Source organism: Chelon labrosus, assembly GCF_963514085.1.
Source record: "Chelon labrosus genome assembly, chromosome: 8".
Taxonomy (NCBI): domain Eukaryota; kingdom Metazoa; phylum Chordata; class Actinopteri; order Mugiliformes; family Mugilidae; genus Chelon; species Chelon labrosus.
The window spans coordinates 17,740,934-17,759,286 of record NC_140358.1 but is presented as its reverse complement, the minus strand read 5'-3'; the positions used below and the strand labels follow the sequence as shown (position 1 = coordinate 17,759,286).

General features: G+C 43.0%; 2 protein-coding genes across 2 annotated transcripts; one reads left to right on the top strand and one right to left on the bottom strand.

The window, feature by feature from the left end:
- Positions 1–3,223: 3,223 nt before the first annotated feature.
- Positions 3,224–12,531, bottom strand: dctn4 (dynactin 4). The gene is made up of 13 exons (XM_084550493.1): positions 12,012–12,531; positions 11,229–11,299; positions 10,946–11,124; positions 10,706–10,749; positions 10,198–10,305; positions 8,413–8,486; positions 7,551–7,663; positions 7,350–7,459; positions 7,182–7,255; positions 6,872–6,926; positions 6,368–6,475; positions 4,767–4,864; positions 3,224–4,689 (listed from the first exon to the last, which is right to left on the bottom strand). The coding sequence occupies exons 1-13, from the start codon at positions 12,144–12,146 to the stop codon at positions 4,470–4,472; spliced, it is 1,389 nt and encodes a 462-aa protein (XP_084406619.1). The 5' UTR covers positions 12,147–12,531; the 3' UTR covers positions 3,224–4,469.
- A 1,283-nt stretch (positions 12,532–13,814) lies between these two features.
- gpx3 (glutathione peroxidase 3) lies at positions 13,815–17,510 on the top strand (the record flags this gene model as incomplete). The annotated part of the gene is given in 6 exon segments (XM_084549580.1): positions 13,815–13,864; positions 13,866–14,022; positions 15,545–15,695; positions 15,821–15,938; positions 16,392–16,491; positions 16,974–17,510. Coding segments are annotated over 6 exon segments (798 nt in total). The 3' UTR covers positions 17,196–17,510.
- Between the last annotated feature and the right edge of the window lie 843 nt (positions 17,511–18,353).

The window sequence follows — 18,353 nt, the reverse complement described above, 5'->3', positions numbered from 1 at the left end:
TTTGGGAGACATTTAGAGCTGCGTATATCCATATAGTAGGAGTGACTGGGGCACCGGAACACAGCCTCTAAATAACGCATTATCTGCCGTGAAACTCGTTCATTTCACCAATATTTTGTTATCGTATGCTAGTGCTATTCCCTGCTGAGTCCAGAGTTACCTGTTATCACCATCCAGGGTCTGTAGATTGACCTGCAGACCCCGGATGATGTCAAATACGTACGATAGGGCGTTTCATACTTGCTTGGAAAAGGAGTGCGAGGGAGGGGGTTGTAGTCTACAAACTCACCACTAGATGTCGCTAAACCCAACACACTGGTCCTTTAAAAGCATCACATCCTTCACTGTCTAGACCAAACCTTATCCTAGGATAGATATGATTTGTAATTCAGCCTTTCAACTGAGTGAGAAGATGTGCAGCAGACTTTCAGCTCTCCCGTGGTCTCACCTGTTCCCTTAAGGCCTCACTCTCTCTGCGGAGCTGGCCTCGCTTTGGGGTCCCGACACACTTGTGGACCTACACACCTAATGCCTCTGTTGAGCCACTGACCGAATGATAAATGAAAGCACTCCAGAGCTGTGTCTCTGTCATTTAAAGGTAGATATGGCTTTGGAGAGAGTGTCGGGGGTCAGCTGGTTTCTCAGAGCGATCCTTTTCAACCGCGCGTCCAGAGTCAACATTCCCACCAACCTAAAGCCGTCACAACGCAGAGAGGGTGAAAGCCAGAGGAAATGGAGAGAAAATCTTAAAGAGCGTATCGAGGAGAAAGTTTTTTTTTTCTCTCCTGAAAAGCTTAGGTTTCACAGGTTTGGCTTTCCCAGCTCTGAAAGCCCACATGCCTACAGTTATTCGTCTGAGTAGACATCATCAATTACCGCTAATTAACCAGATGATGGTCTGGTGAGCAGAAAATGAAGGGGGCGATCCATCATCCCAGAGCACCTCCAGGCCTAATGCTCAACGTTAGAAAAAAAAATGGGAACGAAAAGAGCTCCTCAGTCTCCTGCCCCCAAACAGGACGTGTCCAAACCTTTGTGGTTCACAAGCGGGAGAAAATAGACACTCCAGTGAGAGTTACATTTCCAATATCCATCCACCTGACAGAGCTAATGTAGAAAACACACCGTTATCCTACGAGGATCTTTTTATTAGCCGGATGGGATTTAGCGTTGCTGTTTTTTTTTTGTTTTTTTTGCTTGTCCGTGTCATGCCTCCTCTGTGGGTGAATTATGGGCGGTTTGGGCGGTGACGTAATTGCGGAAAGGACCTGGGTGCAGTCAGACTTGTAATTCAGTGAGGAATGTTTCATCTGGTGAAGGCTGGCTGTGTGCGACTTACTACAAATAAAGATGTGAGTCTTCAAAAAGGGTCGAACAGAGCAAGAGGAGACACATGAAATCAAGAAGGCCTCGCCTGGCTAGACCTAACACTGTTGGAAAACCCTCATATTAGTTTCTTATCCCCATCACGTGGTCGCAGGTCAGATTTCTGTGCTGTTTACCATGTTAGGTTCTGCAAATAAGACCACGCTGATGCCGAGCGTGAAGTAATTCTAGTCTTGATCCAGGAAAATATTATCCCGACCGGAGGAGGAATCCAAGATTTGTCTTCCAGACGGTGTTTCTGGGGAACATTCAAGGCCCGCTCGTGAGTCAGTGAGAAGGTAGCTGCATAAATCAGCATATGCAACCCAATCACTTCTCACCCGTCTTTGCTGCAGAGCTGAATTAAACATGGCCATGATTATGTATACAAATTTAGCAAAGCAAAAGTTCATCTTTTTAAATAAAATATGATATTCCCAGTTGTGGAGCAAGAGCCCAGAGAGTGCACGCTTAGTTCACGACTGCCGCACTCTGAAAGCCAGCTACTGCTATCACCAGCTGTGTTTGAAGTGGGGGTCTGGTCTGTTTTCTGGTGGTGTGGACTCAACCCATGTGTGCTTTATTACCTCATCTTCAGCGGTGATTTATGGCTCTCGCACAGACCATTTTTGTGGGCTGTTTATATCTTCCGAAGATAAAAGAAAATCATGGCTTTATTACCTAGACGGAGTGGGTCTGTTTACACAGCAGAGAGCCCCACTGGGGAGCTGCCTGCGTCACACATATCTGATCTGCCTCTTCAGACGCAATAAAATATCCCGAGTGTGCAAATCCTCACTGATATGTGTCAAATATGAGATTATGTGTGGCACACACATTCCATTACCATCTAATCTAAGTCATCCTCGTGACTCACGTCGTGAAAGAAATTGTATTATTATTATTATTAAAGCGTCTGCTCCTTGCGCTTTCTCGCTCGTAGCTTCAATCAGTCGATGAACCATTTCTGCTTGAACGGTAATTTAAGATCATCCTCAAGGCTGAATGTACTGTACGTGCCCTTCCCAAAGCTCCTTCCCGTGCAACTGTTTAAAAAAAATAAAAACAACTGTTTGACTCTGGCTCCATCCTGTGGCAAGAATGAATTACAGAATCACTCGAGAGATCTGACCTCTGAAATGGCTATAATCGTTTAAAAGATTAACTGTTCATGTAAAAAGGGTCGCTTGCAAAGATGAACCGACAGAGAATTATCACCTGAATCTGTAGCTGCCCACCGGCTTTACAGGGTTTTAGAGTGAGAGCTCACTGTTGACCTGTTCGGTTCGAGAGCTTTACTCTTTTCACTGCTCACTGATTTAACACCGCTGTTAAAAGCTCTAAAAACCCACTGTACACTACAAAACATAAAAAAAAAAAAAAAGTTACTAGCTGGCGAACACAGTGGAGCGTTTAGCAGCTGAAGAGGCAGAATAAATCCCTCTGGACTCAGATGGAAACCAGGCTGTCAAAAACACAGTTTCCAAACGCATTGGCCATATTAACCTGAAGGGTGATCATACATAAATCAGCTGTCAGGGCACAGGTGCAGGACCCTCAGGTGCAGAAGAGCTGGCTGTGGTGAGCTGGTACCTGCAGCCATGAACCGCTGAGGATTCATGGTTTTAATTCATGTTACGTTGTACCTCGTGGATGCTTGTATGTGATTTCTGTGTGGGGATGTGTAGAGGTGATACTGATGTAGTGAAACCACACAATTTGGGAAAAAACAACTTCCCCTCAGCCACATCTAAATCTAACTAATTAACTAAATGTCCACCGTTTCCAAGACACAAGAACAAAATCTGGATTACCTCTTCACGTGCGCCCCTCCACATCAAAACAATCAACGGCTCTGTTACAGTATTACACCATTTTATTAGCCAGTACAGAAGATTAACTGTGATGTAAGGCTCTGGTTTTTTGTGTGTACACAATAGAGACCAAAAAAAAAGAAAAAAAAAAAGACAGCAGCTCACTCACAATACGACTCCGACGTCAGCCACAAACCAAAACGTTTTCAAACCAGACAAAATGATAGTGTCTCGGTACATACAAATTATGAACACTGTGGTAAATTACAGAGCTTCTTATACACCCTCTTCTTCTTCAACAGTGCCAATAACGGTCACTGTGGGACTCCAGACAATAGTAAACATATGGAGCGGGTACCAGGTATCATGTTCTACCCACAAACAACCATTTTGATTAGAAAACAGCACAGAATCAGTAACTGAGATGACATTGTCTACCAGGCCATATTTACTGTAGTTGAAGCATGCAGGTTAATGCTACTGTCTGACGAGGGTACGTAAGCTAGAAGCGCAGAGGTGTGTGTCTGTGTGTGTGTGTGCTGCATGGTTTGGACTTGTTCAGATTGTTCTCGACTCTGATTTCTGATTCTACTCATCGACTCTGGTCTCCACTTATGTTTAAACATAAACCAATAGTTACTGTATATAGTAAAGAGCGATATTCCACAAATAAACAGCTAATACATTTAATAAGATAAAATGTGTATCAAGTGCAAAGACAGAAGCTGCTATAGTTGCTTAGCCGTTTAAAAAAAAAAAAATACTGCATATACGACAGTGATAAATCCTTTTTCATCTTCTAAACAGCAAATACAGTACGTGGCATTTATAAATAAAAGAAAACCTAACAACTGCAGTAAGTAATTATATGTAAATGTTTCTTGTAGGTAACCACAAACTAAAACTAATTCCTAATGATTGATAGATGGTATAGTGTTTAAGCAGAGAAAAAGGATGATGTAGTGAAACAGCATTTTCTTTGTGCTGCTTTTATTAAGATTAAAACTAACGAAGATTCATTAAGCGAAATGAAACTTGACGCTCTTATCAGTTAATCTGCATGAGTCAGTCATGATTTTATAGTTTTATAAACTGGGCAGCGCAGGGAGCTCGACTAACGGGCAGTGACTGTATCTGGTGAAGCTAAAGCGCTTGAACTCGACCCGTTCTTCCTCATCGATGAGCTGAATCAGAAACCAGTTTCAAATTAACTCAATCCCACTGTCTGAAGAAATAATTTCAAAGAGCCCAACACTAGGAAACACAAGAGCGCTCGTTGTTTGTTTGTCTTCAGGGAGCGAGCGGCCCCAGCCTCAGCTCTATGTGGTGCGTGAGCCAAATGGCCTCGGTGGCGGTGTCGGCCCCCTCCTCGCTCGGCCGGATGGGAGCCGCGAGGTTGCGGAAGTCGTGTCGGACCTTGAGCGAGACGGTGACGTCCTCGTCGCCCTCTTTCTGAGGGATCACTTTGATGAAGAAGCCTATCTTGTTGGATTTCCTGAAGGCGACGACACTGCAGGAAGGACAGAGAGATGAGCTTGAGAGTTCCCTGACACCGTTACTGTTCGGCGTGTTTGTGCATCAACTTACTCTGGGTCATCCTGGAAGTCCTGAGGTTCGGCCAGCTCGTCGTACTCGGCAGCGGCATCCTTTCCTGCCAAGACCAGTTCCTTACTGGGTACTGCAACCTAACAAAAAAAAAAGCAAACATTTCTAATATTCAGAGGCTTTCAAAATGTGCGATAAATCAGCAGGATTTTAAATGCGTCTGTCTCAGTTCCAAACATATTGCAGGAGATTTAGTGTGTTTAGTCAAGTGTTCACTTAGAGAAAAGACAAAATAGTGCTCGTATATAGCTCTATCCTAAAGCGAGGACTTACATCTAACATCCAAAAACAGATACAGATATATCATTTTAGACTTTTATGATTTATTCAGTTTTAAGATAACTTATAATATAAGCCAGAACAGTTATCAACCATGATACGAATACTTCTACCTGAGTTTTTCCCACCACAGTTAAAAGGATAAGATGTGCAACCCTTTTATCACCGCATATATAAAAAAGTGTCCTTACTTATGTGTTTGCGCTGCTCAGTCTTATCAGTGTTGACAGCAGCGTGCTGTAAACAAACTTCCAGGCCGTGCATATGTAATACATTATATATACGCAAGAGGTGAGTGAGCCCAGCCAGGAGAGCCGGGGCGATAAAATCAACCGAGCGAGGCTTGATGTGGTCCACGCTGCCCTCCGGGTCTTTGAATATCAGATCAGCCAGAAAAAGAAAGGACTGCACACTCCGTTTGGCCGTAATGTGAATGGAAATGGGTCATGAAGATGCTCTGTTTTGGCCAGGAGCTCTTCCTTACTCAGACGGGGGCCCCATGACTTCATCGCTATGCAGGCCAAGTCAAACAGCCTACAGTCACTCGGAGCCTCACAGAGGCTGCCGGGAACAGGCAGCAGGGCAGACGTTCACTCCGCAAGAGTGTCATTGCTGTGAGGTGGGAGTGTCTGGTCTGGTCCAGGTGGGTGCTGCATGTCTAAGTAACATATACGTGAATGCCAGGTCCAAATGTTTCCCAACAGAACATTGTATTGTCACAAGATGGTCAATGTTATTTACTTCTCCTGTCAAACCTGTCAGACTCCGGCATTCCTCGTCCCATCCCGGGGACATCTGGTGCCGCCATAAGAAGTACAAGTCCACCAATGAGTGTAACTTGCTTCATGTGCTTATGTTATATTTATAGCAGTTAACACAATCCACTGTAACCGTATTAAATGTTATAAGAAGAGGTTCCACCAGCTTATCTGATGCAGGCATCATTTTTATGTAACCTTAGTTAATATTAGTCCAGGCTGTGCTACATTGATCTTGTTCCTTGAGCTGAATCCATAACCAAAATACACTGCTAATGGTTAATCCATCACGTGCATCAATAAAGACATGACAAAGATTTATGTGTAGATTTTAAATTTGCCGATAACAGGAAACATGGAGCGAAGGACGCCTTCAGCAGAAATGCCGTTTCAGAGCAGAGAGTACTGCACAGTCGTTTGTGATTTTGAAATTATTTTAAATAGCCAACAACGTTTTTTAAATCAGATTTTTGTTTCTGCTGCGTGTCAAACGTGAACGTACCCCTTCTTTCATCTTGTCTTGGCGTATAGTAAGTGGAACAATACCTTGGCAGTGCTGTTGATGTCATCAGGATCTTCCTCCTCGCAGGACGACAGTGAGACGTGGGTGATGTTCTCCACTGGGTTGGTCAGGGTCAGCAGCACCTGGCTCTCCTTAATATACAAGGTGGAGGGAAAAAAAGACAAGAAATATTTAACCTCAAGTGCCTTTCCAGATCGTCTGAAGTCACTTACATGCCGGCGCTTTATGTGTAGCTGTCAGCTGGTTCGATCAATACAACAGGACAGTCCTAATACCTCAGTAAGCAGGGATTCTTGGTGAAGAACTGGCAACAGCATTTTGTTTGTAACAAGTTACACGGGTTAGAAGCGCCGGTCTGCACCGCTGACTTTATGCTTTCCATCGTTGATAAATTACTGGCATATTGTAATGTCTTATTGTCAGCACAGTCTTGTATTTAAGTGTATTCCACCACAGGTTTTCACAGCATATTAAACATTTACAAGATATATACAGTACATGATACCAGCACCGGCGCACACACTGACCTTCATGTATCGAAGATTTGGAATGGACATGATCCTCACTTCAGGGATGTAGCTCCTGTATGAGGAACACACAGAAGGCCAATCAATACACAAACACTCAGACTTTTGAGAATATCAGCAGCACGTTATGACCACTTCTGACAGCAAAGCAGTTAACAGAGAGAATTGGACACAGTTTTAAATATATATTTCTTACAAACTTGTCATAATAAGATCCCTAATTTCCTGAACATGTGCTGATAAAGTTGTCACACATCAAACTTCAGGACTTAAAACATGTTTAGTGGAGAATCAGACGACGAGTACTTACACAGCAACCAGCTGAATTTTGAACTTGATAGAAGTAGGATTGAACTCTGGCTTGCTCAGGTTGTGCTCGCATTTCTGGAGGAGAGAATTAAGAAACACTGCTGTTATCTAAATGTGATGTGCTAAAAGACAAACAAGAGACTCTGACTGATAGAGAAGCGGCACTGACCCTGCAGCGCAGTGAGCGCTTCATCAGGAGGTGTTTGTGTCTAGGGTGGAGCTGAGACGCCCCCGCAGGCTGGAAGTCTGGCTGCAGAAGCCGCTGGCGCAGCGTAGTCACTGGAAGGACACGACAGAACATAAATTCAGTTGAACATCAGTTAGAGAAGTTATCTGTATTATTTTTTGTGAGTTCAGGACAAGCTCTTACCTTCTGGTAAGCTGATGGGTCTGGTGTAACAATCCTCGGGCAGCGGCTCCACCTCATCAAGGGCCTGGGCAGGTTCGATGCTGATCTCCTTCTGGTCCTCTCCCTCTTTAAGGCTAGTTAAGTTACACAAATACTGATCAAAAACATGTCATTTCTCTTTATTAATGATGGTACTTAATATAACTGGGAGATAACTGCAAAGTAAAATAAAAAAATTAAAAAAAAACTACTGACATCAACGTTACATCCAGTTAGAAAAAGAGACTTGTGAGAAAAACACTTCGGGCTCTAAGCTTTTTAAACTTGGCTACTGCACAATGACCTCTTGACACAAGCAACAGCTAAATTCACATTATTCTTTCCAAATCCTTTCCAATTAGTCTCCTGGATCTGACAACATACTTTGTCAACGCGCCGCCTTCTCTTGCCCAATCAATCATTTAAACATGTCGAGCAGGGCTCATGAATACATTCTGGGTAAAAGATTTAAAAAATATTCTTGCTGACAATTATGTTAGAAACAAGGCGATGATGTAACCTGGGGAAAAAAGTAAGGGTCGAAGTGTTCAGGGTGATGGATTACCTACGTTTCTCAAGCCAAGTTTCAAGGCTCCGCAAATTGATTTTCATGGCACAATGGAATTACTCAAACCAGCGGCTGCTGGGATGTAGAAAATCTATTCATCTAAGTCACCAGTAATATGCATGTATACAGTGTGTAGTTGGTGAGATGAACCGTGCAAATTCACTGCTGCTATTCTTTAAATTTAAAACTTAAGCTTGCGGAGGAAAAAAATAAAAAAAGTTCCCTGTGAGGAGCAGCAGTTATTTCCAGTATATGATTAAAAAGAAAACAACTCACGAGAGGCCGGCCAGGCTTGATATGGGCGCTCCAGACCTCTGCCTCTGCAGTCTGGTACCAAGGCCATATTTTTCCTGAGTGAATTTAATGGGGAGGGAAAACACAATCAGACAGTCTGCCTACTGAAAATTGAGATGGCTCAAGATGATTTGAGAAACTGATCTGCTGCTAATCGTTCTACGTGACAAATTTCACACGAGGTTGTGATCCAAAAGGGGAATTTATGACAACTTTTACAAACACAATAGGGGGACAAAAAGGTATTTGACGGTTAAGTAAACAATAAGTAGGTCCCGTGGTACGAGACAAAAACAGGAGTCTTTGTACCCAGAACAGTAGGAGACAAACAACTGACAGACTCGGTATTCGGGACTTAATTAGTATGAATTATTTTTTTCTTCCCATCTGGTTACACAGACGTCTACAAAGCCTTCTATTGCGTCTGTCCCTATAACAGACATAAAGGCTCCCCTTGTGTGGATCTCAAACTCGTTTAATCAAGGAGACATTCATGTGATCTGAGAGGTCACTCAGTAACACAGTAGACAAGAACGGGGATAAAGAGACGAGACAGTGCTACTGTAAAGACGAGACTACCCAAGTTGTGAAAAATACAACTCACCACCACATGAATAGTGTGTTGCTGGGGGGGGAAGGGGGGTAAAAACCAAAATATCAGAGTGCATAAGCAAAGAAAAAAGGAGAGAACAAAGAACAAGGTGAAACCAAAGCGATTCAGCAAAGACATTACTGCCATTTGGTGGCATGCAACAGCAACAGAATTGCATCTGTGATGGAAAATCATAGCAGGACATCACAGCTGAAGTGGCTCCAATATACATGTGGAAAGACCCGGCTGCATTAATGGCTGTTAATTATAGTAAAAGCAGAAAATCAGGAGATGTGAACAAGGTGCCATCGAGCTAAAGAAGCATGCACAATGACTCATTTATGAAAATTTTCTGCATTTTCAGACCAATTGAGCTTGCTGTATGTTTTTGAACGCAGTCTTAGGCTATGTCCACACACATATGCTATGTTTATGCCTAGAGTCAACCCTGCTGCGACACTTTAAGGCCCCTAACACAAAGATTCTGGAAACATGCATTGTGCGGTTAAATTAGCAAGTGACTACGGCGATGCCCAGCAGCATCATCAGTGATCCAGGCCTTTCTGAGTGGATTTTTGCATGTTCTCCCTGTGCCTGCGTGAGTTTTCTCCAGGTACACTGGCTTCCTCCACAGTCCAAAGATTGGCTAACGTTAGCTAACATGGTGGTTCTAAACTGGCAGATGGTGTGCTTGGGAGTGTGAATGGTTTGTCTTGTCTCTCTGTGTGTGTTAGCCTTGTGATAGCACAGGGGGTTTCATGCCTCTTGCCCAATATCAGCTGGGACAGGCTCCAGGACAAGAAGTAATAGATAAGAGTATGCTCATGTGTAGTGTACATAAATGGTCATGTCATATGTATTTTCAGAGACTGAGATTATTATTCCCGCATTAAAACAAACATGTATCAGTGTGGACACAGCCTAAGGACACAGAGTCAATCTTCTACTCCAAAACAAACACACAAGCTGATACAGATAATCATTCCCTCATGGCTAAAGGAATCCTAATCATATAATATCCTTGGTATCAAATACACATCTTGGCAGCAAATAATTGTAAGATAATAACAAAAAGTAAGACAACAGCAACTGCTGTTTGATATTTAGAAAGGTCAACGAAGAAAGTTGGATATTTCTAAACAGGCTGAATGTTGTGCTCAGAGGGAGCAGAGTACCGAGAATGCCAGAGGCATGCCCTGGCGTCTCCTGGCCAACTTCTTCCGGTCTCTCTCCAGCTTCTCTCGGTGGGCCAGCTGCTGATAATACTCGAGCAACTTGTTGATCTGTAGGGGGAAAAAAAATGTATCCACAGATGGACCATGAGGGCTTCAGGTATTTCTTCAGAATTTAGGATTCAAAAGGTAACTGGGTGTTGTGAATGTAAAGTCTTTACAGATTAAAAAATATGAGCTAAAACAATAAGATGACAAAATTAAATTCTGCAGTTTCTTTCAGTACAATGATTGAACTGAAAAGGGTATCTCTAAGATTATTTCATAAAAACTTAAAGTGGGACGTTTATAATTTCTTGTTTGTGTCAAGCAACTGTGCAGCCACTTGCTTTTTCCTTTATGTGTGGGTGCCACTTATTCAGAAACACTTCTATTCAAAAGCAAGCGATGCATGATCAGGAAACATGTGAGCGACTCGAGAAAGTTTGAATGACCACAGGGGAAAACCTACCCGCTGAGTGTGAGGATTCTCTGGTTCCTGCCATCCACCACTGGCTGCAGTGAACAAAATGTACCAAAAACAACAGACTTTAGACAGATAGAACAAACACAAAGCAAAATAACTTCATCCATGAGCTGAAGTAATGGCCGACTACAAATCTTTGGCGCTGCTAATGCTTATTAATACGCGTGAACTTAAAGTTGAATAAAAAAATCAACTTGATGCCTGCATCATCATATTAGCACCCACCGACTGATTTGTCAGCCATGCCCACATCCCTTGAGGTCCAGCGACAGAAGCCACAGGCCAGGTAGTAGGCTTTCTTCATGGCCGTCTTAGTAGGATCATCAGGCAGAGGAGCCGGGATGTTAGTGGCCCGAGTAGACAGTGTGTGCATGCAGCATGGGCAGTCAAAACAATTCGCACACCTACAGATAATCAAGAATCGAAACATGAATGGTTTGGATATAATGACACAATGAGATCAGGTACAGTACGGACATGTAGCTTTGTCTATGACATTTCGTCTCACCTATTCTTCTTAAGCTTAGCCTCTGCAGACGGCATGTTCTCCAGACAGCTTGGACAATAATGGGAGTCCACCTGATCAAAAGAGACATTTAATAAGTGCACATCATTAAGTTTATCACACACATACTTATAAACTGATGGATTATTAAAGTGTTTCAACAACAACAAACAAACATGATAATCAGTGCATATAGCTAGCGTTTGTATGGGCTGTGTGTTACACTTTTGTTTTTTTTTACAAGGCCGATGTTTTAAATGAATTGTCAGTAAAACTTTCGTAATTTAAATCACAGACTCGTATTGTGATTTTGCTCTATAAGGACAATCAAGCTAAAGGCGATCGCCCTGGGTGTGGTGTCAGTGTCAATAAGCCACGTTAACAAGCTGCACTTTAACAGTAAGGATTGTTAGCTTTGGTGGGTCAATGTTAATAGACTATATATTTTTTTATTATTATTATGAGGAGGGTACCGCTCGTACCGTTTACATGAGCAAACCAGACAGTTTAACGTCAAGCTAAATGTATAGCAAGACCTAGCTAGCTAGCTAACGCTCCCATTTATGCCGTGAAAGACATAAGGCTAACGCCAACGGAAGTTAAATAGCACAGCCAATCAGATTAAGGGAACGCTGGAAGAAAGTTTGACTGACAGGCGGCTTAGCCATACAGCGCGCGAAACGGTTGCCTTAACCCCGCCCACTTGTCAAGGCTACTAGCAAGTCCGCTAACAACAAATAGCTAACTGCTAGCAGTTAGTCATAACTGGGGAAAACGCTTACGTACCTCGTGAGACACGCATTCCAGAGACCGCAGCTCGCTACAGTAGCGACAGAAATAAAGCTGGGACAAGGGGGCTCTGATTCTTTTCTCCCCGCGAACCAGATAGATGACTCTATCTGGCTGCAGAAGGGACGCCATCTCTGATCAGTGAAGCCGAGACCGAGCGCTCAGTGACTGCACTGCTAGCTATGACGCTACCGCCGGTTGCCTAGCCCTTTGCGGAAACGTTATGCGCCCATTGTCGACCTCTTGTGGTGAAAACCTAAACTGCCACTATGACATCCACGGGCCTTGCTGGATTATAGGCCCTGCTTTAGGGGGGCTGAAGTTAGACTGTGTGAGGAAGTTGTGATTGTTAAGTATTGTGTGAGGAAATATTGCCAACAGTTATATAATAAAGTCTTTCAGCGATATTTATTGCAGCAATCTTCCTATACTGTGTTCACACAAACAATAACTCTGCACTACTGTATATAGTCACTGTACAAATGGTTTGGTGTATATATCTGCTCTTATTCTATATTTTATGTGTATAGATTGAGATTTATTTTATTTTATCTTATTTTTATTTTTAATTTTCTTTCACTTATTTAAGTTCGTGTGTTTTATGTACAAGAGAGTAAAGCTACCGGACTCAAATTCCCTGTATGTGCACATACTTGGTCATTAAAGCTGATTCTGATTCTGATTCTGATTCTGATGTGAGTCCTTGTAAAGGTTAAAGACCCAGGAAAAAGCTTACAAAGTTTCAGGGTTTTGTCTCTCATAAGTCTCTAAACAATAACAATAATAATAATAAAAGATTTGGATTGAGTTCATATTTATCTACTAATGAAGCCAATGTTCTTGCTCCAAGGCTGCATGTGTGCTCTCATCTCAGATTGTTTTACATTATCAGTGGCAGACGGACCGATGTGTGCTGAGGACGGAAGATAGACGGGCCATCCTGTAAAATAACATAACAACAAATCAAAATGAATACAACGTGATAAGTAAACGTGGCATAAAGTTTCCACCACCACATTAACAATGGGGAAATATAACCGGCATCACAAGTTGTATTTTAAACCAATGTCAGCACTTAATAGTTATAGCTGAGTTCAGCATTAATTTAGAGACATCAAAAGAAAAAAGAAAAATACATGCGGTGCCTTGTTGTCTAGGAGTCTGGCTGTAGGAGTCTGGCTGTAGGAAACATTTCTAATTGATGTGTCCAGTATTATTTCAGTGCATAGAGCAAGAATTTCTTCCAGCAGTTAGATTTTCGGTGCTTAATTGCGCAGTGTTTTTGCTCCGTGTGTCCTTGCTAGCAAAAACACTGCTTGCGGGGCTCTGCACAGATCTGAACTGTGCTTAATCCAGTCAATGAGGTGCACTAACCTGCTTGCAAAGAGGCCTGTCAGACACCCACGGGGTATGTGGCCAAGTACCAGCTCACCATGGCAACAGCTGATCCCAGGAAGGGAGAAATGACCCATGAATAAAATAACCCGGCAGTCTGTCTCCTCTGTTTTTTTGGGGATGGAAAAGTGGAACGTGTCATGCTGCAATTCAGGAAAGCAGGTCACAACACTTTGGGGTTTATGAAGAAAGCTGTGTCATTATTTTTTGTCACTGTCTTAATGTTGTTAGTTGTTATGCAAAGGTTCAATAAGCAATGAAAACTGCTGATTGCTTTCCTCTTTATATGAACATAGATATGAGCAGGATATGCAGAGGCTGGATGCAGCGGCCTCATCCATTCATCCATTCATTCATTCATTCATTCACTCATTCATGTTTATTATTGTCGGTTTGCGTCAGCAGATGGCGACATCTCGGCCAGCTGTGCGCCCCCCTCCGCCCCCCTCCGTAGTAGCGTATTTATCCCGAGGGAGAAGCTGACAGACGTCCACAGAGAGTCGTCACTGTGTCGGGGGAGGACGGCACGATGTGGCCCTCCTCACCGCTGCTCCTGCTGCTGCTGCTGCTGCTCGGTCTGCTGCGACCCAGCTCCGGAACCGCCTTCACTCAGGTATGTGGTCTACCTGTTGATTTCCAGCACGGTCACAGTATAGATTCAGACAGACAGCTGACAGCCATTTATTTATTTATTTATTTGCTAGTAATGCTGCGCATACTCATAATACAGGGATGGTCAGTCTTAAACTGGCGCCAGATGTTGCCCATATTTGGCTTGCTGTTATGGGTTTTCCGGAATATTCCTCACGACGGATCCATTCATTTAGCCGTCTCTGTGTTTTTACCAAAACATCTGAATAACTGACCACCAATCTTTTCCCACAGCTGCTCATCAGAGACATTTATTAACAGATCCCTGGCAGCGTTCACACTGGTGGAGTCATATGAGCATTTGAATGAGTAGCTGGATATAAACAGCTGTTAATCTGATCATATAAACACTGAAACCGACCATATATATTTGTGAATAGTTTTTAAGTGTTTGTTTTTATTTTCCCATGTACCTGGGGCTGAAACATTGTGATCTATGAACATCATGGTAAAAGGTTAATCCATATTTATAGTTAATCCACACTTATAAATCAACAACTTCAACTTGTGTTTGACAAAGGATTTCTTTTTAAATCTCTAATAATTCCCCGGTGTACATCTTTTCCTACCAGTTGACACGTTGCACTGACACCTCAGCAGCTTGTGTTTTCCACCCCTCAAACACACATTCAGGATCAGACCTCCATTATGTCAACTATAATTTAAAAAAAAAAAAAAAAAGAAGAAGAAGAAGAAGAAGTTACACAGTGTATAACTTAACTGCGTGCATTTGGCTCTTTGCGAGCAAAGTTCTCCTGTTGACATTGTGCTTGTTCTGTGGCGAGAGTTCAGCTGCACTGACAACAGAGGTATGAAGAAGAAGAAAGGTCAAAGTGCTGCAGCTGTCCCCGATGCTGCTTATTTGGTTAAAGCTTCCTCATCCATCTGGAAAACAGGCACCTGATGTTTGCTCTGGAAACAGGACGTGCTGAAGATGGTAGACTCAAAATCAAAATGAACTCAAGGGAAGCACTCGGATGACCTGTTTTTGTCCGAGGAACGTGCCAGAACCTGAATATGTACGATTTACCTCCTTAGGAGGTGGTGGTGAGCGTATTGGTAATTATTTTCAGTTTAGCAATTAATCAGCAATTAATTGAACTTTGGATTCATGATCAGGTTAGAGTTATCAGCACAGGAGTCACTTTCTGTTACATCCATCATCTGGTGAAGAACATATTTGTCACGAGTTAAACAAACACTGCTGTTAATAATTATGATGAATCATTAAAAGGAGAGGGTGGCAGAAATGTTATGGGACATAATCAAACATGTTGTGAGATGGGAGAGGTCAAATCCACTTCAAGGCCCGCCCTTAAGCAAATCTGAAAGTGGGGTGGAAGGCATTCGCTTCTTTGCATACGTATCAGTCTATAAAAGCCGTTTGATAAAATACTATACTAAAGAAGTAGGTAGTGACCGCCCTCACTGTCGACCAATCCAAACAAACGTAGCCTGCACTGACCTTTTGTCCGTACCCACAGCGGTGTGACTCATCCACAGATGGCACCATTTACGGATACCAGGCGAAGACTCTAAGTGGCGGTTACACCGTCAACTTCACTGACTACATGGGCAGCGCTGTCCTGTTTGTCAATGTGGCTACATACTGAGGATACACCTTTCAGTACGTGGGTAAGAAACAGCGCCGCGGGCTTCCGTTTTCTGGGTTGTATCATTAAAGAAACAAAAAACACACATGAAAAAAAAAACCAACAACAACCTTCTCCATCTGAACCTTTCCTGTTCTCTTTTATCAGAATTGAATGCACTGCAAGAGGAGATGAGGTCACTTGGACTCACTGTTCTTGGATTCCCCTGCAACCAGTTCGGGAAACAGGAACCGGGGCAAAATCATGAAATCCTGCCGGGTTTAAAGTGAGAAATATTTCAATGACACCCACAATAAAAAAACAAAACAAAACACTATTTATAAATGATGAGAACAAACTGTATGCTTAAAACTTGGAAAAATGTGAAGACATAAGAAAAGTCCCAAGCCTCTCACAATATATTGTTGTATGTGCTGTAACATAAGCTGGGTGTAGAAGGGAATTTGCAATATTGGTAAGTCCTCTGTCAATCAGCAAGGCTTCATTTAGTCTGGGAAACATCCTTTGGCAACAGGATCAGTTTCTCCTAGCGGCCTCTCGAACACACATAGAATTTATGTCTCAGGTTCCATCACTCGTCTCAGATCCATAGCAAAACCCTCTGCAGCACACTGTGTCGTTTTGCTCCCCTTGTAGTGAATCTAGGGCAGCTGCCAAGGCGCAAAGTGCTCAGAGGCACGTCCGCTGATAAACTGCTCTCTATCTATCTGGATTCCAGGCACGTCAGACCGGGCGGTGGATTTGTTCCGAACTTCCTGCTGTTTGAGAAAGGTGATGTGAATGGAAAAGATGAGCAACAGGTCTTCACTTTCCTTAAGGTAAGCTGCAGCCACAGATTCTGCAAATGTGTTTATTGATACTGAACATTTGCACCTTGGGCCAGATGCTCCGAAGTTAATAAGAGTGCTCATGAAGGATATTCTAATCATTAAAAAGTTTTTGGAAAAGACAGGCACATATTTTCCATGTATTTTTTGAATAAAACCAAATGATCTTGGTTGGGACCAGGTTCTAATCCCTCTACATCCATGGCCGAAGTGCAGAACTGCTCCCTGGGCACTGCACAGGTGGCTGCCAACACAATCCAATAAGGAATACCTTTTATTTATTTCATATTTCTAAGCCATTGAACTGTTCTCCAATGATTGCTGGCTGCATTGGAAGACCAGTAGATCAGATATGTTGCTAGTGAAAACTGCACTTGTTTCCATAGAGGTGTGTAAGATGCAGGCAATTGGCTTGCGAGTGTGCACAGAATTCTCCGCTTTCTCATCAAAGTCCCGTGCTTTTTGCCGTGCAGAGATCCTGTCCTGCAGTCGGAGGCGACTTTGGTAGCTCAAACGGCAGGCTCTTCTGGGAGCCTCTGAAGATCAGCGACATCAAGTGGAACTTTGAGAAGTTTCTGGTGGGCCCAGATGGAAAGCCGGTGATGAGGTGGCACCCGAGCGTCAACGTCTCCGAGGTCCGAGCCGACATTCGCAAATACCTTCTCCAGCTGTACAAACAGGATATTTTGGGTTAGACCCGACTGGTCGTACTAAAGCGTCCCATCTGATTAAAGTAGCTGCAACGAGACGCAGAAGATGAGTAGAGCTAAGGTAGTAAATTAAGAGTAATGTGACAGTTTCTGATACATGAAGGTGGCACGTTGAATGAAGAGGAGGCTTGAAAACAGCATCACTGTGGGGCCTCTTTGGAATCTGGGGTTCAAGCCAGCTTTTCAGTGCATTCAGGCTGCCTTGAAATCCCACAGCACCATGTCATCTTCTCCTTACAGAACCTGTTAGCCATTACAGCCTACATGTTAATTACTTTCAATAAATCACTGAGAACACCACGCTCATGTGCGGATCTTTCTTTCCAGAAACAACTTCGGGAGTTAAAGGGGATTTACCTTCTTTTACAACCTGGACCTCATTTCTGGCATAAAATACTTTCATTTACTCACCCATGTAACTTTGGTGTCATTTGGACGATATTTAGATCCACGTATATCCATATAGTGGGAGTGACTGGGGCACCGCAAAGCAGCCTCTAAATAACGCATTATCTGCCGCTAAACTCGTTCATTTCACCAATATTTTGTTATGATACGCTAGTGCTATTCCCCGTTGAGTCTGGAGTTACCTGTTATCTATTCGCGGACGTGCAGCGGTTTGTTGTTCTTTGGCCAGCTGTTCCCCTCTCTGCCTCCACATGCTCCTTTCAACGAGCTCCTCATCCATATACTCTGGCTCAAAACGGTAAGGACGTCCATCATAAACAAAGTCGTCGTCCACAACCTCAGAATCGGAAAAATATTCAGCCATGTTGCAAAAAACTAGCAGTAGCAAATTACAGGTAAACAAGCCGCGCAAGGTGTGCGTGGCGCTCTGAGATGACATCATCCAGGTCAGGGGTTAGTAGGTCAATCTACAGACACCCCGGATGATGATAAAAAATAACTCTGGACTCAACAGGGAATAGCACTAGGGTATCATAACAAAATATTGGTGAAATTAACGAGTACGCGGCAGATAATGCGTTATTTAGAGGCTGCGTTTCGGTGCCCCATTCACTCCCACTATATGGATATACACGGATCTAAATATCGTCCGAACGACTCCAAATGACACCAAAGTTATATGGGTGAGTAAACGATCGTATTTTATGCCAGAAATAAGGTCCAGGTTGTAAAAAA